General features: G+C 41.3%; 1 protein-coding gene across 4 annotated transcripts in view; it reads left to right on the top strand.

Annotated features, from left to right (window-relative positions):
• Positions 1 to 12416, top strand: part of PARP15 (poly (ADP-ribose) polymerase family, member 15) — a 53140-nt gene extending 40724 nt beyond the window's left edge. For 2 of the 4 annotated variants that reach the window (XM_011950801.1, XM_011950802.1), the window contains 4 exons: positions 2319 to 2522; positions 7569 to 7702; positions 10772 to 10946; positions 11570 to 12416. In XM_011950801.1, coding sequence (XP_011806191.1) covers positions 2319 to 2522; positions 7569 to 7702; positions 10772 to 10946; positions 11570 to 11859 — 803 coding nt within the window. In that variant the 3' untranslated portion in view covers positions 11860 to 12416. The remainder of the gene's footprint in view (positions 1 to 2318; positions 2523 to 7568; positions 7703 to 10771; positions 10947 to 11569) is intronic. The other 2 variants (XM_011950804.1, XM_011950805.1) reach the window with 2 other exon arrangements.
• Positions 12417 to 21227: the final 8811 nt, after the last annotated feature.

Raw genomic sequence — 21227 nt, 5'->3', positions numbered from 1 at the left:
TTCACGTGCACAGGATTTTTAACAGACCCTGAGAGAAGCCCTAATAATGTCTTCACCTGGTTATATGACTTAGTAAAATTTAAAAAGTAGGATATTTTAACCATCATAAATTAAGACCACTGTTTCTCCCCACTTTGACGTCTCATACTTCCCCTTGCACTGGGTGATGTTGGGGTGACTATAAACATTTACACGATATAGCTAAGGAAAGTTGCCTTAGGAATACAATTTTCAGCATTTTAAAAGATATACTTTGTTGTGATTTCTTTTCTGATTCTAAATATTCACTGTTATACATAATTACATACTTATTCTTTTTCTGAGATATATAAATTTCAAAACCTGGATCCATCCTAAACTCTGTGTCCCCATTTTGTAGATGAGGAACTTGAGGTAGGTTCATCCTAGCAACAGAGCTAGGTTCAAAGCCATGCAGCCTGGTCCCAAATCCTGCACAATTTTTACCATTACGTTTTTTTTGTTTTGTTTTTTGTTTGCTTGCTTGTTTGCTTTTTACTATTACATGGTTTTTTTTACCATTATATTCTTACTTACTGTATTCTTAGCTACCATATTCTTATCTCTGTAACCTATTACCTTATATTATTACCCCCAATTTCTAGCTGAGCAAACTGAAGTATACAGATGCTGTAGGTTGAGTGTGTCTCTCCAAAATTCATATGTTGAAGTCCTAACCCTGGTACCTCAGATTTAGAGGTAGGGGTTTTTTTTGTTCGTTTTTTGTTTTTTATTTGTTTGTTGTTGTTTTTTGAGACAGAGTCTCACTCTGTCACCCAGGCTGGAGTTCAGTGGCACTATCTTGGCTCACTGCAACCTCCACCTCCCCGGTTCAAGTGATTCTCCTACCTCAGCCTCCTGAGTATCTGGGATTACAGGTGCCCGCCACCATGCCCAGCTAATTTTTGTATTTTTAGTAGCGACAGAATTTCACCATATTGGCAAGTCCGGTCTCGAATTCCTGACCTGAATTGATCTGCTGGCCTTGGCCTCCTAAAGTGCTGGGATTACAGGCGTGAGCACCTAGTCTGGAGATAGGGTCTTTAAAGAGCTAATTAAGTTAAAATGAGGCCATTAAGGTGGACCCTAAACCAATATGACTAATGTCCTTATAAGAAGAGGACATTAGGATACTGCCAGGTATGGAAGGAAGAACACGTGAAGACACAGAGAGAAGACAGCCATCTACAGGTCAACCTTGCTGATACCTTGGCCTCAGTCTTCTAGCCTCCAGGATTATGAGAACATCAGTTTCTCTTGCTTAAGCCACCAGTCCATGGCTTTTTATACCGCAGCCCTAGCTAACTTCAAGAGGGATCAAATGACTTACTGAAGATCAGACAGCTAGTAAGTAGTGGAGCCAGGACATAAACTCAGCTCTTCTGCATCCAGATCACATGTTCTTATTTCTGCACTGCCAATGCCCATCAGCAAAAGATCACCAGGAACACACACTATGGGGAGCTCTGCAGCATCTCAGTAGGAGAGTGTTAGAACGTAATGGATTTGGGCTTGTTTTAGGTGATTTTGTGGCAGTCTCAAGTAAGTGGGGCTTTTCTCTGGATCAGAGACTTTGAAGAAACAGACATAATTCTATGATTGTCTTATCTAGAAGGAAGGAGGATGCACTCTGGCTAAATGTATGATTGGTAATGCAGCAGCTGTCACTCTTTTTTTATTTTTATTTTTTGAGACAGAGTCTTGTTCTGTCGCCCAGGCTGGAACGCAGTGGCACGATCTTGGCTCACTGCAAGCTCTGCCTCCCGGGTTCACACCATTCTCCTGCCTCAGCCTCCTGAGTAGCTGGGACTGCTGGCGCCCACCACCACACCTGGCTAATTTTTTGTATTTTTAGTAGAGATGGGGTTTCACCATGTTAGCCAGGATGGTTTCGATCTCCTGACCTTGTGATCTGCCCACCTCAGTCTCCCAAAGTGCTGGGATTACAGACGTGAGCCACCACGGCTGGCCTAGCAGCTGTCACTCTTATTAGTCAAGATGGGGGATGTTTGGCCATCTCTGTGATTTGGACAGGGTTCATGTTTTTGTCTATGATAAGACATAATTATGGAGTAGTCTTGTTTTTGTGTTAATTCATCATGGTCAGAGTGGTTACATGGATGATATACTATGAAATTGTTTGTATTCAGCTAAAGAACATCAACTAGCTGTGAGTGTCAGATCAGTTCCTGGCTGTCAGGGGTTTTCCTGTTTCTCAGCACTGAGAACTGCATGTGCCAAATTTCATCATATTACCAACATCAGCTGAAATTTCTTCTTTGTCATTAAATTTTTTTCAGGAAATGCCGGAAAAAATCCAATCACAGTTGCTGATAACATAATCGATGCTATTGTAGACTTCTCATTGCAGCGTTCCACTCCATCATTAAAAACCGTTAAAGTTGTCATCTTTCCACCTAAGCTGCTAGATGTATTCTACGACAGCATGAAAAGAGACCTCTCCGCATCACTGAACTTTCAATCCGCATTCTCCACGACTACATGTAAGATGTTCACTTTTAAAAAATCACCTAGCTGGCTCTGATAACTTAGAAAATGTTTAGGTGTGAATGTACACTGAGTTTATAGTTTTCTATTTGTTTTAGGACTTTTCAGATAACTTTTTATGATCCATGGGAAAAGTACAAAAATTAGAGAACGCAACCTCCTGTCAACTGATTATTTTCCTGAGAGGCAAATCATGCCTGGGAAATAGGAATGGCAAATAAACAGGAAGAGAATGGAAGTGAGGAAGCAGAAAGAGGGAGGAGGCTTTGCAAATTCTAGCCAGTGGTCTAGCCAATATTCATTGATTGGTTGGTTTTGACCTTCATTGCCTCTTGGAGCTGTGAACTTGCTGATTAATATTGGTCTGCTAATCATCCACCTATAGACATGTTAGCCTGGAATAGAATCAGATGTAAGAAGGGAGTAGCTAGGATCAGCTGGTTGTACTACATCACAAGCAGCCAGACAGTTCCCAGATCCCCAGTTGCTACTCTGTAAGGTTTGTTTATACTTTAAGTATTTGTACCAACCTCTTCCTCTGATTTCGTTTTCCCCTATTTTGTGGCATTGTACTGCTATTAAAATAACTAGGATTGCAGCCTCCTCTTGCAATCACTATTTGCACCCATTTGGAGCACTCACCCTTAAAGTGCTGTGGGTTTTGCTAGTGATAAGGCACATGTGCCATCAGCAGCCTCCCTAAACTGAGAATTATTGTCTGCTGCTGTCAGGAGGAATGTCAGTTCTCTCTACATTTATTTCCTGACAAGTATTCTCCTCAGCATGCTACAACACACAATACATGTAGGACACACACAATAAAAACATGAAAATAATAGTTGGATTTGTAAAGGTTCTTGCAGTAGCAAATAACAGAAAATCCAACTTACGCTGGCTTAAGCAAAAAGCAGAATTCGATAACTCATGTTATTACAAAACCCACACATTCCTGGCTTCAGGTACAGTTTGGTCCACGTGCTCATAATAATATCATCTAGACCCTGAATTTCTTTATCTCTCATTCTCTTCTCAGCTGTGTTGTCTTTTTCCTCGGGCTTCATATGGTGAAAGATGGCTGCTAGCAGCTTTAGGCCCACATCCTTCCACAGTCAGTTTCAAGAGGAAAGAGTATATCCAGTGGAGATATACACTTATCCAGGAACATGATGCCAGGGAACAGAGGTCTTTTAAGCACTGAGAGTCTTTCTGATTGGACCATTTTAGGTTATCATTGCAGGCAGGGAACCAGAACTACACTGATTGGCAAAGCCAGAGTCACATGCTCCACACTTCAGCTAGACAGGGTCACCATTCAAAGCAATGGGGAATAGCTGTTCCCCAGAGGAAATTCAGAAAGCTTTTACCAGAAGAGGAGAAAAGGATACTGGGCATTTAAAAATAGTATGTACCTACTACAGTATCTAGGGATATATAAACTAACATTTTTTCCCTTTGGTCCTTGTAGATGAAAATTTTTATTTAAATTTAAGAACAGTAAATAAGTCATTATCAGTAAAGTAAAAGATAAAGTTTAACTGGTTCATCACTCTTTGCTTTCATCAAGATTTTAAACAGACTTACAAATTTAAAAAACAAAACAGTGAAGTTGAAGAGAGAAGCAAACAAAAAACTGAGTAAAATGAGCAGACAACTGACCCTCTGAGACAGCAGGGTTGTCAGTGCAGTGAAAGACTGATTTCAACCTGAACTTCTGGCCCCCGAGGCAAAAACAAACCACAATAAAACTGCATTACATCATCTTTGTTGTTAGAGAAAAGGAATAATACAGATGAAATATCAGATAAAAGGAAGTTTGTAACAGGCTCAGATAAACTGGAATTTTAGTAAGGATTTAACATATAGCCCTTTTTCAAAAAGAACTTAAAGAGGATAGCTTTGAGATTCATTTCTGCAGATGATACACAATTACTTTTCAAATGTATGTTAAAGCTATTTATTGAGTCCAGAGGTTATTTATTGAGCACCAACTGTATATCAGATATTAGAAATATAGATTTGGGAAGTCATGTGAGTAGGTGGGATTGAAGCCCTTAAGTGTGATTTGCTTATCCATGAGAATAAACAGTGAGGAGAGGAAGACTGGGGGCAGAGCGAGGGATCTGGTTTGTTTGTTTGTTTGTTTTTGAGACTGAATCTCACTATGTTGCCCAGGCTGGAGTGCAGTGGTATAATCTTGGCTCACTGCAACCTCTGCCTCCCAGGTTCAAGCAATTCTCTTGCCTCAGCCTCCTGAGTAGCTGGGATTACAGGCATTTTAGTAAAGATGGGGTTTCACCATGTTGGCCAGGCTGGTCTTGAACTACCGACCTCAAGTGATCCACCTGTCGGCTTCCCAATGTGCTGAGATTACAGGCATGAGCCAACATGCTCAGCTGGGATCTTGGTTTGTAATCCGTTCCCACAGGTGAGGGCATTTATCCTGAACCACCAGGAATTTGAAAGTAGAGCTTATCTTTTAAAACAGTGGTCCCCAACCTTTTTGGCCCCAGGGACCAGTTTCATGTAAGACAAGTTTTCCACGGACTGGATTATGAAGGGGGATGGTTTCAGGATGATCCAAATGTGTTACATTTATTGTCCACTTTATTTTTATTATTATTACATTGTAATGTATGATGAAATGATTATAAAACTTACCACAGTGTAGAATCAGTGGGAGCCCTGAGCTTGTTTTCCTACAACTGGACAGTCCCATGTGGGGGTGATGGGAGACAGTGACAGATCATCAGGCATTAGATTCTCACTAGGAGTGCACAATCTAGATCCCTTGCATGCACAGTTCACAACAGGGTTTGAGCTCCTATGAGAATCTAATGCTGCCACTGATCTGACAGAAGATGGCAGTAATGTGAATGATAGGGAACAGCTATAAATACAGATGAAGCTTTGCTCTCTTGCCTGCGGCTCACCTCCTGCATGCCGCCTGCTTCCTAACAGGTTACAGACCGGTACTAATCTGTGGCCTGGGATTTGGGGACCCCTGTTTTAAAAAACACTAATCTTTTCAAAGAGCTGTATGGGAAAAGGGCTCAGAGAAAATGCCTAGCACATGGAAACACTTTCAAAAGGGTATTTATCATGATATTTCTGTGAAGCCCTGGGCTGCAAGTTAACAGTGCTCCTTACTTTGGTAATGACCTTCCATGTGATGCTGGGTGAGTATTCCTGAGACTCTGTTTTCTCTCCTCTGAATTGTCTAGCCAAAGTCATCTTTTGTACATAGAAGACGGAGTAGGTTGGTGTGGCTTAAGGGTATGATTTAAATGTTTTTCCTCTCAAGAAAATACCTTTGGCTTTATGCTTTATTCCCTGATAATATACCAATACCAGCTGGGCACTGTGGCTCATGCCTGTAATCCCAACACTTCAGAAGGCCAAGGCAGGAGGATTGCTTCAGCCCAGGAGTTTGAGACCAGGCTGGGCAACATGGCAGAACCTCATCTCTACAAAAAAAAAAAAAAAAAAAAAATAGCAAGGCATGTGCCTGTAGTCGCACCTACTAGAGAGGCTGAGGCAGGAAGATTGCCTGAGCCTAGAAGGTCAAGGCTGCAGTGATCCATGATTGTGCCACTGTACTCAAGACCGGATAACAGAGTGAGACTCTATCTCAAAATAGTAATAATAATTAATAATAATATGCAAATACCTCTGGGATGTAAAAAATATCAAGCTTAATTGGTTTTTAAGAATAATAACCCTATGTTTACAAAGGACTTGGCATTCCCTAAAGCACTTTCAGACTCCTTACTATATTTTAACTTTGCAACAATCCTGTGAGGTGGTAGATAGAGCTCACGGGATCTATCTTATAATTCCCATTACACAGATGAGAAAATAAAAACTCACCCAGAAGTGGTGTTATACGTGTTCAATGTCATATGGCTGGTCACAGGCTGAGGCTGATCTGGTCTTCTGATTCCAAGTCCTGATAGCTTCCTGCTCTCCAACCTCAGGGCATGAAAGGAATAGAGGGCCCCCAAAAAACCTTCACCTCCTTACTTCCCAGGCTTGCCTGCTATATTCGGGGGAAAGGAAGCAGCAGATCCAAAAGGACTGTAAGGCCTTGGGTTACAAAGGATTAGACAGAAAGATCCTGAAGGAGATGGACAGTGGGGGAAAGGAAGGAATGTAGCTTTCAGAAACCACACACCTTATTGGTGGGAAACTGCCAGAAAGACTTTAAAAATGGAGTTTGAAAAGAGCTTACTGATTAGGGTTAGATGCCTCCCTGTGTCATGAGAACTCACCCCGGATGGACTTGCTCAACAGGAAGACAGTGCCCTGGATCCCTCTCTCAGGCCGGGTATATCTTTCACTAAAAAGGAGTAAATTGTGGCTTTGTTTGTAAGGAAGTAATCCTTTGGTTTTTACCTATGGTGGTGTGTCTCTAATGCAGGGTGTCCATGTTCACACTAGTCCTGCTATCTTAGCAAGTTGATGTCTAGTCTTGGTGTTTTAGAAGTTCCAGGAAGCCATTGAAAAGCAAAGGAAACCCGGGCATGATCACCTTATGGGAAAGCATTCTCTTAGCACATCTGCTATTTTCTTTACATGGTGCTTTCTCTGCTTGGTGTATAAGATGGGGTACAGAACAATATGCTTTAAATATCTTTAGCAGGGTAATCATTTTCAAAACAATAGAAGAGAACTACATTAAATAATACTGATAAAAGCAAAAGCACCTAGAAATTAACATTCATGTTTACATATTAGTTTCTTACAAAATTAATTCCATAGAACTCTCTGGGAAAATTACAATTTCAAGCTACAGTGGATCTAAGTTTATCTAAATATTTTAGCTAGAGCATTAATGAATATATTGTGTGTCATATTGATGTCAGACCATTCACTTCATCTGGGTTTACTCAACTGAGGATAATAGAAGAAGCAACTGTGAAATGTGTAACTTCTAGTTTAAAGACCAGGTTTGGATGACGAGAGACAAGAGCATAGGAGGTGCCCTGATTTTCAGAGGTCTTTGGAAATGAATGTTGTATTTTGACCAAATGCTGACTTTCCAGATAATCTTCCTGAACACTGGACTGACATGAATCATCAGCTGTTTTGCATGGTCCAGCTAGACCCAGGACAACCAGAATATAATACCATAAAGGACAAGTTCACCCAAACTTGTTCTTCCTACACAATAGAGAAGGTAATACTGTGTTAAAATTTACTGTTTAAAGATGTTGATGGGCCGGGTGCAGTGGCTCAAGCCTGTAATCCCAGCACTTTGGGAGGCCGAGCCGGGCGGATCACAAGGTCAGATCGAGACCATCCTGGCTAACACGGTGAAACCCCGTCTCTACTAAAAAATACAAAAAAAAAAAAACTAGCCGGGCAAGGTGGTGGGCGCCTGTAGTCCCAGCTACTCTGGAGGCTGAGGCAGGAGAATGGTGTAAACCCAGGAGGCGGAGCTTGCAGTGAGCTGAGATCCGGCCACTGCACTCCAGCCTGGGCGACAGAGCGAGACTGCATCTCAAAAAAAAAAAAAAAAAAGCTATCTCTTTTTAAATAACACCTTTCCTTCCTTTGTACCTTACTATGTTTATTTTAACTGGAATTAGACTTACTCAAGCTCCATAGACTTCAAATCTCATGGTTTACTCATTAGCAGTAATGAAGGAGATTCCAAGTCACATGTGTATGTTAGGATGCTTTCAGTTGCAAGTCACAAGCCAACTCACTGAAACTGATTAAACAAGGAGAACTGTGTTGGAAATTAATGGAAAGTCCTGAAGTAGGATGGACTTTGGAGAAGTCTGATCCAGCGGCTTGCTGGTGTCCTGGATCCAGTTGCTCTAGCTTTGCTGTCTTCAGTGTCAGCTATGTGTTAAGGCTGGACTCTCTTTGTGGTTGTTGGATGGCTGCTGGCAGCAATTAGAGATCTCTGCTTTCTCATTCACAACCCATAGAAGACAGCTCTGTCCTGTCCTGCAGTTACTGGACAAGAATCCCAACCACTGCAACTATTTCTGTGTCTAGGGAATACCCTGTTCTGGTTGGCTTGGGCCTGAGCTATCAAATCCCATCAATGTGTGATCCATATTGAAATCCTGATCAGTTTAACTCAATTAGACTCCATCCTAGAACTATAAGTAGGGCCAATCCCACTCAAACCAGAAGTTGCTGATGAGGTAGAATGTATGTTTAGAAGATTACCACAATTCCCACTGTGCTGCATAAAAACATTAGTCAGTAAACTATAGGAGGTCATTATCATACCATGTGTATCAGAACAGGGTGTGGCTTCCTAGTAATTTAAAATCTTGTTGGCGCTTCCATAGAAGTGTACTTACCTCTTGGAGCACTTATAAAGTGGTACTTTGTAACTATGCACTTACATTACAGCACTTACAAGGTACTTTGATAACCTTTCACATGCCTGCCTCCCTGACTAGACAGTGAGCTGCTTAAGGTAGGAGTTGCATCTTGTTCATTTCTTCATTCTTAGTACCTAGGAAGCTGTCTAGCACGTAGTAGGACACAATATGTATTGAGTAAACTTGATTGAATGAATGAGCTTAATTCCTGAGAAAGGCGAACCAGGAGATAGGGACATCCTGCAGAAAGGACAGAATTTAAAGGAGATGCCTCATCGTGTTAAAAGCTGTTGGAAGTACCGTCCTAGACCTCTGAATCCATGGGTTCTGCATCCATGATTTCCACCAGCCTCGGATGGAAAGTGTGGTGAGGCCTATGATGGTTGAGTGTCCTGAATGTGTACAGATTTTTTCTTTTTTTTTTTTTTCAGACTTTTTCTTCTTGTCATTATTCCCTAAACAATATAATGACTATTTACATAGCATTTGTTAATACATTATATGAAGCAATGTAAGAAATCTAGAGATGATTGAAAGTATATGGAAGGATTGTGTAGATTATATATTAATACAAATACAGTACTATGTCATTTTATATCAGGGACTTGAGCATCCTCAGATTTTGGTATCTGCAGCGGTCCTGGAACCAATCCTTCATGGAGATTGAGGGATGACTGTACAAGATGTGCAAGAACCTCATTTCAATTGTGTTTACCCAGTATCTGCGACTTTCTTGGCTCATACTTCTTTTGAAAACCCCCAACTTTGGATTAATTCCATAACCTACCTTCTCTCCTGCTGCTCTTAGATGAAATCCTTACTAATTCATGATCCCCAGCCTCAGCTGGACCCTCCGGGCTGCCTGTGCTTCCTCCAGTCACCCCCTCACACATTCCCCATTGCAAACCTTCATTTCTCTCCTGGAGGCCTCCGCTACTTTCAGCAGAACATCTTTCCTACCTACTTTTATGGCTTGGATCCTCCTCAACAGCTGCCCAGTTACCCACTCCATTCTTCTTGAACCTCTCTTCTTCCTCTGTTTCCAGAACATCATCCTTTCAGATTTCCTCCCCCTTCCCCAGACACAGGTTATCTGGAGCCCTTTCTTATAACTTCATAGCTCCGTGTGTGTTCTCCTGACCATCCCTTATCACTCTGTGGGGTAGTGGTTAGTTTTCTTGCCTTGCCCCTGCCTCTGTGCCATTAGACTGACTGTTTCATGAAGGCAGAGACTCAACACAAGCTTGATTCATAGAGATGTTCAGTAGGTGATGGCTGAATGGATGTTAACTCCGTTTCCTAGGAGGAAGGAGAGCCAGTAGAGAATGATATTTTGAAAAGAAGTGAAAGAAGAACAGAAGTTTAAGGAGGGGATGGTTCATGGTTTGAAATGCTATTCAGAGGTCTAGAAAAAAATAGTCTTAAGATTAGGCAATTATGAGGTGATTTGTGACCATAATTGGAGCAATAACAGAAAGAATTGTTATGAGGAGAAGGCACATGAAATGAGTTGGAAGATGAGAAGGAGTTAAGGACATGGCTATTGAATAACTACACATTTTTGAGTAGGTGTTTGAATGTCAGTGAATCTCCAGGAATTCCAGGCAAAATATATTGGTAATCATTTTGATATAAACTATAAATTATGTTATTTAAAATATATACTAACAAGCACTATTACAAAGCATAGATACTAACAGACACTTTTAGCCCATCTTTCTCTAAAGGCAGAAAGCTGCCTACTCTCTGAATGTGCTGTCTACTTGTATTCTCTTCTTTTCCTTCACCAACTCGTCTTCCTCTTCCTTCTTTTTCATATTGCTTGTTTTAAATTCACAACAAGTACAATACACTGAGCCCCAAGGTCATTTCTGAAATATTTTGTCTTTTGTCACCTGCAGATTGAGAGGATACAGAATGCATTTCTCTGGCAGAGCTACCAGGTAAAGAAAAGGCAAATGGATATCAAGAATGACCATATGAATAATGAGAGACTCCTCTTCCATGGGACAGATGCAGACTCAGTGCCATGTGTCAATCAGCATGGCTTTAATCGAAGTTATGCTGGGAAGAATGGTAAGGAAGCGAGTAATCTGGCTGATCAGAATGAGGCAAACGATAGTTTCAGACTTTTCATACCCAAGCAGTGTAGAACCATGGTTGGCAGCCATATTATCACTGTCAGAATAGAGCTCGCTGTCTTTCACTGTAAAGGAGACTGGCAACCTTATGAGGGAAGATTGAGCAAATTTTAGAAATGAAGAAAAGTAACTTTAATGTGCAGTTTTTTTGGTGGGGGGAGGAGGCTTTTTTTTTTTAGACGGTCTCATTCTGTCACCCAAACTGGAGTGCAGTGGCAAGATCATGGCTCACTGCAGTCTTGATCTCTTGAGCTCAAATGATGCCCCCACCTCAGTCCCCTGAGTAGCTGGGATTACAGGCATACACCACTATGCCTGGCCAATAATTTTGTTTTATTTTTATAGAGAAGGGGTCTCTTAATGTTAGCCAGGCTGGTCTCGAACTCCTGGCCTTAAGCAATCCTCCTGCCTCAGCCTCCTAAAGTGTTGGGATTACAGGCATGAGCCAACACACCTGGCTAGAACTCCATTTAGAAGACAATTTTGTCAGATTGGGCATGGTTCTACATATTGTGTAATTTTATCTTCTTAGGAAGGTTTTTGTCTTTCTCTTTCCAGCTGTATTCTATGGAAAAGGAACCTATTTTGCTGTGGATGCCAATTATTCTGCCAACGACACCTACTCCAAGCCGGACAGCAATGGGAGAAAGCACATGTATGTTGTGCGAGTACTTACCGGAGTCTTCACACAGGGACATGCAGGATTAGTCACCCCTCCACCCAAGAATCCTCACAATCCCACAGATCTTTTTGACTCAGTGACAGACAATACACAATCTCCAAAGCTATTTGTGATATTCTTTGATAATCAGGCTTACCCAGAATATCTCATAACTTTCACGCGTTAAAACTATTTTTATCATCAAAGAGATTATTTAAATAATCTGTGAGAACAACATGCAATCTTTGTCTTTGCTTTTGGCCTGTTTAAGCAGACAAAAGTTTCCCTTTTAGGTGCTAAAATGCTGAAAATTACCTTTTTAAAATGCTCTATTGCTGCAATTTGTAGCATACCTTTCTTTCTCAGCAAATTGATGGGTGGAAGCTAAGAAATGTATGGTAAATGTCACAGTTAGAGCTACAGCTATTTACAGACACCAAATCTGTAGGAGAATAAAAAGCACATTATTCTTTTTCTATCAGAAAAAAAACAAGATACATCACCTTAAAGCCCAGATGACACTGTTCTACTTGGAACACGTTAAGACATCGAATGGTGGCGGGTTAAACTGTACTACTTAAGTGGAGAGGCTACTGTTATGCATCTGTAACAGCTGGGGATTTTGCCTTATTAAGAAAAACCTGTCGATAGTTCAGCTGAAATGACTGGACCACAGAATATTAACTCTGTTATGGAACAAATCATAACAGATTTTACCTGTTTACATTTCAGGTAAAAATGTGTAAAAAAATTACCCCCAATTTTAGTGACTTAATCCCACACAGTCTTTGTGGGTCTGGAGTTCAGGTATGGCCTACCTGGTCATTCTGCTAGCGTCTCTCTGAAGTTACAGACAAGATGTCAGGCGATGTGGTCATTTGATGGCTTGTCTGGGCTGGAGGTCTATTTCCAAGGTGAATCGCTCACAGGTATTGGCAGTCCTCAGTTCCTCTCCTCACAGGCCTCTCCACAGGCTGCTTGAGTGTCCTCATGACACAAGAGCTGGCTTACTCCAGAGTAAGCAACTCAAGAGAGAGCAAGGCAGAAGCTACCAAGTCTTTATGATTGAAGTCATACACCATCTTTTCCGCAGTATCCTATTGATTATTTGGATCGTCTTGTTCAACCTGGGAGGGAATTGCACAAGAACGTGAATACACACTGGCAAGGATCATTGGGGGCCAGCTTGGAAGCTGTGTGAATGAGCAAATGAATGCACAGATAGAATGTTAGCAGCGAAAATGATGCTAGAGGTCACCTACCCCACTGTCCTCTTGTCTTTCTTCCCCAACCCTCCCCTGCTCCCAGGCAAGAAGCCCTCTAGCCTCTGCTTGATCACTTTCAGCACTCAACATCTTGAGGAAACCTATTCCACTGTGGGACAGTGTTAATTGGTGGAAAACTCTTTTTTTCAAAGGTTGAAATCAGTTCCTCTATGTCTATTACCTGCTGATCACTGTCCAGACTTCTGGAGGACACAGAACGAGTTTTATTCCTCTTACTGATGGTAGCCTTTCAGATCCATCCCTTCCCTCCAGTATATTAGAGTTATGTAAATTCTTAAAATGCCTAGCAGTTTATTTATCCTGAAGCATCACTTTTGAAGAGTTACAGACATTTTAGAAGTATTTATATTATCATAAATAAATTACATGTGCATTTAAAGAGGACAGAAGAGTATAAAGAAAAATATCTCACCAAACTCACTCATAATTCCAGCACTAAGGGAAAACCACTGCCAATTTCTCATGTTCTCCCTTCCAGTTTCTTCTCTGTCCAAATTCAACAAAGTCAAAATCACATTTTGTTCAGTCACGAATCATATAATATTATTTCTACCATTTTTCATTTAACATTACAAGTTGTTCTCCTGTGTTGTTATTTTTTCTGTACACATAATTTTAATGGCAGCGTTATTCTGCTTTATATCTTTTCCCTATTTTATGTATATAGAATTATAAAATCTTTAAAAATGTAATAATCATTTATAGTTTAATAATCAGTTTTATTTTGTAGTGTATCATTTTAATCATGTCATTAAATATTTTACATATTATTTTTAATGGTTGCATAGTATTTCGTTGCCTGTTTCTTCCTACATGTCGTGTCAAAATAAGGTACCTATATTTCTTGATAAATATGAGGTTAGAATATGAGATGCAAAGATCCTAATCTACCTTCAACAAGACAGTCAAAATGCTCTGTTGCTGCAATTTGTAACATACCTGAAGGAAATACAGTCCCAGAGAACAAAGTAAGGTTAAGTAATGCAGTTACTGCCTAGGACTTGTCTCTCAATACCAGTGCAGAATTCTAGTGAGCCATGTTAGAACAAGAAAGGACTCCTAGCCTGGGCACATAGGGAGACCCCATCTCTACAAAAATAAAAAAAAAATTAGCCCAGCATGGTGGCATATGCCTGTGGTCCCAGCTACTCAGGAGGCTGAGGTGGGAGGATTGCTTGGACCCAGGAGGTCAAGGCTGCAGTGAGCTATAATCCTGCCACTGCACTCCAGCCTGGGTCACAGAGCAAAACCCTATCTCAAAAAAAAAAAAAAAAAAAGACCCTTTTACTTAGGTTAGGTGGACTCTTATTTACAATGTCCACTGCTGACTTGTTGCCTCCTCCAATATTGTTACTCAGGGATGTTGTTCCCCAGTTTATTTTGCTGTACCCTTACGTCAGGAGTAAGACACAGAAGTCTGGAGTACAGTATACCCATGTTATTAAAGTTGTGATGCTTTCTTGAAGAACAATGAACTAATCAATAATTATAGTTGTTTAGAAATTCTACCTTCCGTCAGTCTGAAGCTAAATTGTGTCTTTCCATCCTTCAAGCCAAGTGGGAAGTCCATCTCCTTCCCACTTGGCTTGATTTTTCCTCTCTATATGACTAGAATGGTCTCTACTTCTATCCTAAGAACTAACTGTTATCTAGCTTAGTATCAAAATTAGAAGTCTTGTCAAACTGCTAATTACTGAAGAAATCCATCTCTTTTCTCTGTATCTTCAGAGTTCAGGTAAATGGTACCTGATCAATCCAAGACCAGAGACCATGAGCTCTAATTCCGGACTGGCAGCCTTCTTTCACAGAAGCCTTTATGGTCTCAAATATCTTCTCTTATTGCTTTTCTTACCATTATTCTCCTTCTTGTTCCTTTTTTTTCTTTTTTTAATTCTTTCTCTCACTTGTGGAAAAAAAGGACACACACTCTGCTTGGATGAATCAAAGGAAATATTTTCATTTTTTTCTGTACCAATATTAGATAGCCACTCAAATTCCACATAGTATATATGGTAATGTATTAATTGAACACAAGGTTTACAAATTCATTTACAGTGTGGCGGGTTATCACAGGACTGGTGAGATCATTCATAGCTAGTATGATCAAATTCAATTTATTCTGAGTACTTGACTATAACAAATACAGTTTTTTTTTGGTAAACAAGCTTTATAGTAAATATGCTTTACAAGCTCAATTGATTAAATTATTCCATATCCTAGCTTTGGTCTTCACCACAATAGTAAACATAGGAAGGGAATCTTACAACTAAATTCAGAGTATGAATAACTTAAACGACCTTTGGCCCATTTCTCTTTGTTTACACTATTTTTGTGGTAACTAGGATATAAATATTCTCTAATTTTCTTTTCTTTATTTCACTGAGAAGGGCATTTTCTACACAGTATTTAATTCCCCTAAGTCTCTTGTTCCTAAAATTATCACTCTATAACTAAGACCTATCAGAGAAGTGATTGTGGCTTCCACAAAATCCAACCACCTCTTCAATCTGAGCCTTTCTTTTCATGTGCTTAATGTATTCTTGTCTCTTCACACCTAGACTGCTCAACTCTCAACACCTTTTTCACATTCAATTTACTCAATTAGTACAATGCAAGATCAACCCTCCACCTAAACAGAAAAAAAATAATAAAAATGCTTCCTTTAGGTCTTTGTAGTTGGAGCTCTTTTTTTCATATTAACTCCACTAAAATTCCAATTAAAGTGCCCAAGATAAGGGAAGTACCAATACAAAAAGAACAACATAAAATTAACAAATCTGGGGTCAACAACAAAAACAAATTCAGTGTAAATACGGGATGGGGGGATAAAAACAAGAACCCAGAAAGTAAAAGTAGGAGTATTAGAATCCTAGAACACATAATGATAAACATCATAGAGCAGTAACTCACTTCTATTGTTTTTTGTTTTGTTTTTTGTTTTGAGATGGAGTCTCACTCTGTTGCCCAAGCTGGAGTGCAATGGTGCCATCTTGGCTCACTGCAACCTCCACCTCCCAGGTTCTAGTGATTCTCCTGCCTCAGCCTCCCAAGTAGCTGGGATTACAGGTGTTTACCACCACGCCTGGCTAATTTTTTTATTTTTAGCAGACTCAAGGTTTCACCATGGTGGCCAGTCTGGTCTTAAACTCCTGACCTCAGGTGATCTGCCCGCCTCAGCCTCCCAAAGTGCTGGGATTACAGGCTTGAGCCACTGTGCCAGGCCTTGTTTTTTTCTTTTGAAACAGGGTCTCACTTTGTCACCCACGCCAGAGTGCAGTGGTGCACTCATGGCTCACTGCAGCCTTGATTTCACAGGCTCAAGTGATCCTCCCATCTTAGCCTCAAGCAATCCTCCCATCTCAGCCTCCCAAGTAGCTACGATCACAGGCACGTGCCACCACACTGGAATAATTTTTTTTTTTTCCAGTAGAGAAAAGGTCTCCCTATGTTGCCCAGAGTAGTGTTAAACTCCTTGACTCCAGTGATCCTTCCACTTGGCCTCCCAAAGTGCTGGGATTACAGACATGAGCCACCACACCCAGCCAACAGAGCATTTTAATATATACAGTATCTCACTTCTCTCTGTAGCAGTCCTCTGAGGAAGGTACCCTTTGATGGAGGACGCTGATCCTCAAAGGGATCAGCTGACATGCCTCTCTCATTCAGCTAGTAAGTGGCAGTGCTGGGACTGGGTGTCAAATCTCTGAGAAAGATCAGAGTTGTTGACAGACTCCACACTACATGAATGGAAGCAGAAAACAGTATACTGACTTAAAAAATGGTAAACCAACAAATAAAATGAAAAATGGCTGGGCACAGTGGCTCATGCCTGTAACGCCAGCACTTTGGGAGGCTGAGGTGGGTGGATCACGAGGTCAGGAGTTTGAGACCAGCCTGGCCAACATGGTAACACCCTGTCTCTCCTAAAAGTACAAAAACTAGCCAGGAGTGGTGGTGCATGCCTACAATCCCAGCTACTCGTGAGTCTGAGGCGGGAGAATTGCTTGAACCTGGGAAGCAGAGGCTGTAGTGAGCTGAGATTGCACCACTGCACTCCAGCCTGGGAGACAGAGCAAGACTCCGTTTCAAAAAAAAAAGAAAAAAAAGTCACAACAAAAACTGAAAAATGAAAGAGCACTAAATAGTCCTATCACAAGAAGTCAAGAAGGCTTAATTAACTCAGAAAACAGGGTATGCAAATTCAAAGTCCTAATCAAAGGGGTTTCTGAGTAAACACAACCAAAAGGCAGCTTGAGAAACCACAAGTCAAGAATATGAAAGAAAATTTCCTGGAATTGAAAAAAGAATATAGCTTTGGGGGGAAAAGGACACTTCATTCAATTAAGGGAGATTGCATAATAATCACATGCATTAGAATAACTTTTATCTTGTTACCTTAGATTATTCACCAGGAGCCCCCAAATTTTAAAATATACTTAAAAATAATTTTTCTTTTTCTTGGAGACAGTCTCAATCTGTTGCCCAGGCTGGTGTGCAAGTGGTATGATCACAATGTCGGCTTACTGCAACCTTCAACTCTTGGGTTCAAGCAATTCTCCTGCTTCAGCTGCCTGAGTAGCTGGGATTACAGGCACTGGCTAATTTTTGTATTTTTAGTAGAGACAGGGACCAGGCTGGTCTCGAACTCCTGACCGCAAGTGATCCACCTGCCTCGGCCTCCCAAAGTGCTGGGATTACAGGCATGAGTCACTGTGCCTGGCCTAAAGTAAGTTTTGTTTGTTTCTTTGTTTGTTTGTTTTTTGAGACGGAGTCTCACTCTGTCACCCAGGCTGGAGTGCAGTGGTGCTATCTCTGCTCACTGCAACCTTGCCTCCTGGGTTCAAGGGATTCTCCTTCCTCCTAGCTGGGACTACATGGGCCCACCACCACACCCAGCAAATTTTTTTTTTTTTTTTTTATCTTTAGTAGAAATGGGGTTTCACCATGTTGGTCAGGCTGGTCTTGAACTCCTGACCTCAAGTGATCCGCCTGCCTCAGCCTCCTAAAGTGCTGGGATTACAGGTGTGAGCCACTGCGCCCTGCCGGTAAGCTTTTAACTAAAGTTAAGTGATGTATGCTTTAGCTACAAACTAAATGGTTTCCTTGTGTGTCTACCTGCAAATGAAAAGTACTCCAGGGTGAGTCAAGGGAGAATGCTTTTCTCAGGGGTATCTCTTAGTAATTGAGACAAGATACTCAGGCATGTGTTTCTGTTGGATTGACCCTTTTTACTCTCTTTTCCCAGTTCTTTTTTCTCCCTCTCTCATACAAGGGAAGTGGGGCAGTAAGAAGGAACTGGAGATGGGAAGAGCATGGAGCTGGCTCTTCCCCGGAGAAGCCTTCTCACTTTGAAAGGCTCATGGGGGCCGGCCGTGGTGGCTCACACCTGTAATCCCAGCACTTTGGGAGGCCGAGGTCAGTGGATCATTTGAGGTCAGGAGTTTGAGACCAGCCTGGCCAACGTGGTGAAACCCTGCCTCTCAGCTACTTGGGAGGCTGAGGCAAGAGAATCGCTTGAACCTGGGAGGTGGAGGCTGCAGTGAGCCAAGATCAGCACCACTGCACTCCAGCATGGATGACAGGGCAAACTCTGTCGAAGGAAGGAAGGAAGGAAGGAAGGAAGGAAGGAAGGAAGGCAGGCAGGCAGGCTGGCCAATGGGGCCAGGGTGAGATCCAGGGGAAAGGAGGCTTGGGGTGTGAGAGTTGGCCATTTGGGCTCTCAGTTTCAGGGAAAAACTCTCTCTTCTTTGGATTCATCTTTCCACCATGTTGACCCTTCCTACATCATATGAAGACCTAGAGAACAAACTAGGCAGGCAAGGGGCCTACGGTTCAGGAAGCCACACAACCAAGAAACAGAACGGAGGACAACCCATTTGCTGAGATTGTTACTTGCTGCCAGACAATCCAGGGATTTGGGGGTCATCATTATCTTTCCATAGGTAATAAATATTAATCCAATGCACCAACAAAAGAGGTTGGTGTGCAAAGCAGATCGAGAGACAGTGTATGAATCTGCTAGGGCTGCCATAGCGAAACATCTCAGGCTGCATGGCTTAAACAAGAGAAATCTATTTTTCTCATAGTTCTGAAGGCTGGAAGTGCAAGATCAAAATGTCATCAGGGTTTGGTTCTCCTGAGACTTCTCTCCTTGGCTTGCAGATGACCCTTCTTACTGCGTCCTCATGTGGCCTTTCCTCGGTGCTCACATTCCTGGTGTCTCTCCATTTCCTTCTAAGGATGCTTGTTCTATCAAATTAGGGCCCCACCTTTGTGCCCACATCTAACCTTAAGTACCTTTTCAAAGGTTCTATCTCCACATACAGTTACATTGAAGGTTAGGTCTTCAATATATGAATTTTGGGGTAACGCAATTCAGTCCCTAACAGATTAAAAATTCAAGAGGTTAAGTACAGACTAAATTTAGAAATTAAAAAAAGAGAAGGAAAGAAAATTCATTTCAGAATATCAAGAGTTGGCACCATGTAGACCTGGTTTAGCATTAGGAAACTTGGAGGGGTCAGTCCTGACCTTAGAACTAATATAATGTGCTAACTGGGTAAACCTGGGCAAGCCACTTACACTCAGCCTCAATTCCTCATATTTAAATTGAAATAATAGACCAGGAGAGCTGGCTCATGCCTGCAATCCCAGCACTTTTGGAGGTCGAGGCAGGAGGATCACTTGAGGTCAAGAGTTCAAGACCAGCCTGGCCAACACGGTGAAACTCTGTCTCTACTAACAATGCAAAAATTAACCGGGTGTGGTGGCACGTGCCTGTAGTCCCAGCTACTCGGGAGGCTAAGGCAGGAGAATTGCTTGAACTCAGGAGACAGGTTGCACTGAGCCAAGATCACGCCACTGCACTCCAGTCTGGGCAACAGAGCAAGACTCTGTTTCAAAATAAATAAATAAATAAATAAATAGAAATAATAACTTCCAGGGTTAAAGATTACACCAAAATGATAATGAAAAAAAACATATTATTATTTTAAACTAAAAATTTGGAAGGGAAATCATGAATAGCACAAATCATAGAGACAACCATAAATATGTTTGATTGCATTAACATTTTAAAAATTGAGGTTCAGGATTAAGATGCATCTAACTTTGCTATCTCTAACCTAGGAAAACCACATTAATGGGATTTTAAAGGGCACATATACCCTCCAGAACAGGGAGATAGAAGAGGAGATGTAGCTAAGACATATTAGAAGCTAAAGGCAGATGGATCTGTAATAATGACTGCAGACTTACAACAGCTCAACCCTAAGTTGGCAAGTGGAGGGAAAGCTGAGAAACCACTCAATTTACCTTTAAAAGTCTCAGAACTGAGAACGAGAGTGTCTCTGGAGCTAAGAGTAAAGCAGCAAAGCTAGGCAGGTGCTCAAATAAGAAAGATAGGATGAGAGCCATTGAAGAAACGGTTACATCCATAGATCTCTCTGCCCCTTCCTTGCCCAGAATAACTGCCTTTCTCCTACTCCAGGAGAAATCTGGAGGCTATTTCCTATAAAAAGTAAAATGAAGGGTCTCTGAGCAGGATATCAGGCACAGACAAAGCATTGGGTACTATACCAAAAATAGGGGAATCAGAAGCCAAAAGCATACTAAATACTTAATCCTGAAATGACGGCCCTCCCCAGACTGCCTTCCACCATTTGGCTCCCAGAATGGCAGCAGCCAGAAGTTTACTCACCAAGCAAGAGATTGAAAATTTCTATACAAGTGGAAATTTTACCTAAAGAGAATGACGTTAGAAATTCATCAACACACAGGCCACCAAATCCCGTAGCGTGAAACTCAAAGTTGATAAGCCCCACTCACTAGCTCAGAATTCTCACTAGTTTTTTCAACTCTTGTGAAACAGACAACCAAGGTTTAACAAATATTGCAGGAAAATCTCTAACTCAGAATATAAAGCTACTTTTATTTTTAAAAAAAACAAACTACAATCAGAAAGAAAATGCCATAAAAAGGGAACATTTAGGAAACAAGTAAGAGGCCTTAGACATAATAACAGAAATGAAAAAAACGTATTGGAAGATAAAGTTAAGGAACTCTCAGAAAGTAGAGTAAAAAGGCAATGAAATGGAAAATAGAAAACAAAATATAAAACTAGAGGACCAGGTCAAGTGGTCCAACATCAGAAAGAGAGATCAGAAAACAGAGAGGGCCGGGCGCGGTGGCTCAAGCCTGTAATCCCAGCACTTTGGGAGGTCGAGACGGGTGGATCACGAGGTCAGGAAATCGAGACCATCCTGGCTAA

Source organism: Colobus angolensis, unplaced genomic scaffold (assembly GCF_000951035.1).
Source record: "Colobus angolensis palliatus isolate OR3802 unplaced genomic scaffold, Cang.pa_1.0 Scaffold31, whole genome shotgun sequence".
Taxonomy (NCBI): Eukaryota; Metazoa; Chordata; class Mammalia; order Primates; family Cercopithecidae; genus Colobus; species Colobus angolensis.
Note: the sequence above shows the minus strand (reverse complement) of the source record. Positions and strands in the feature narration are given on the sequence as shown.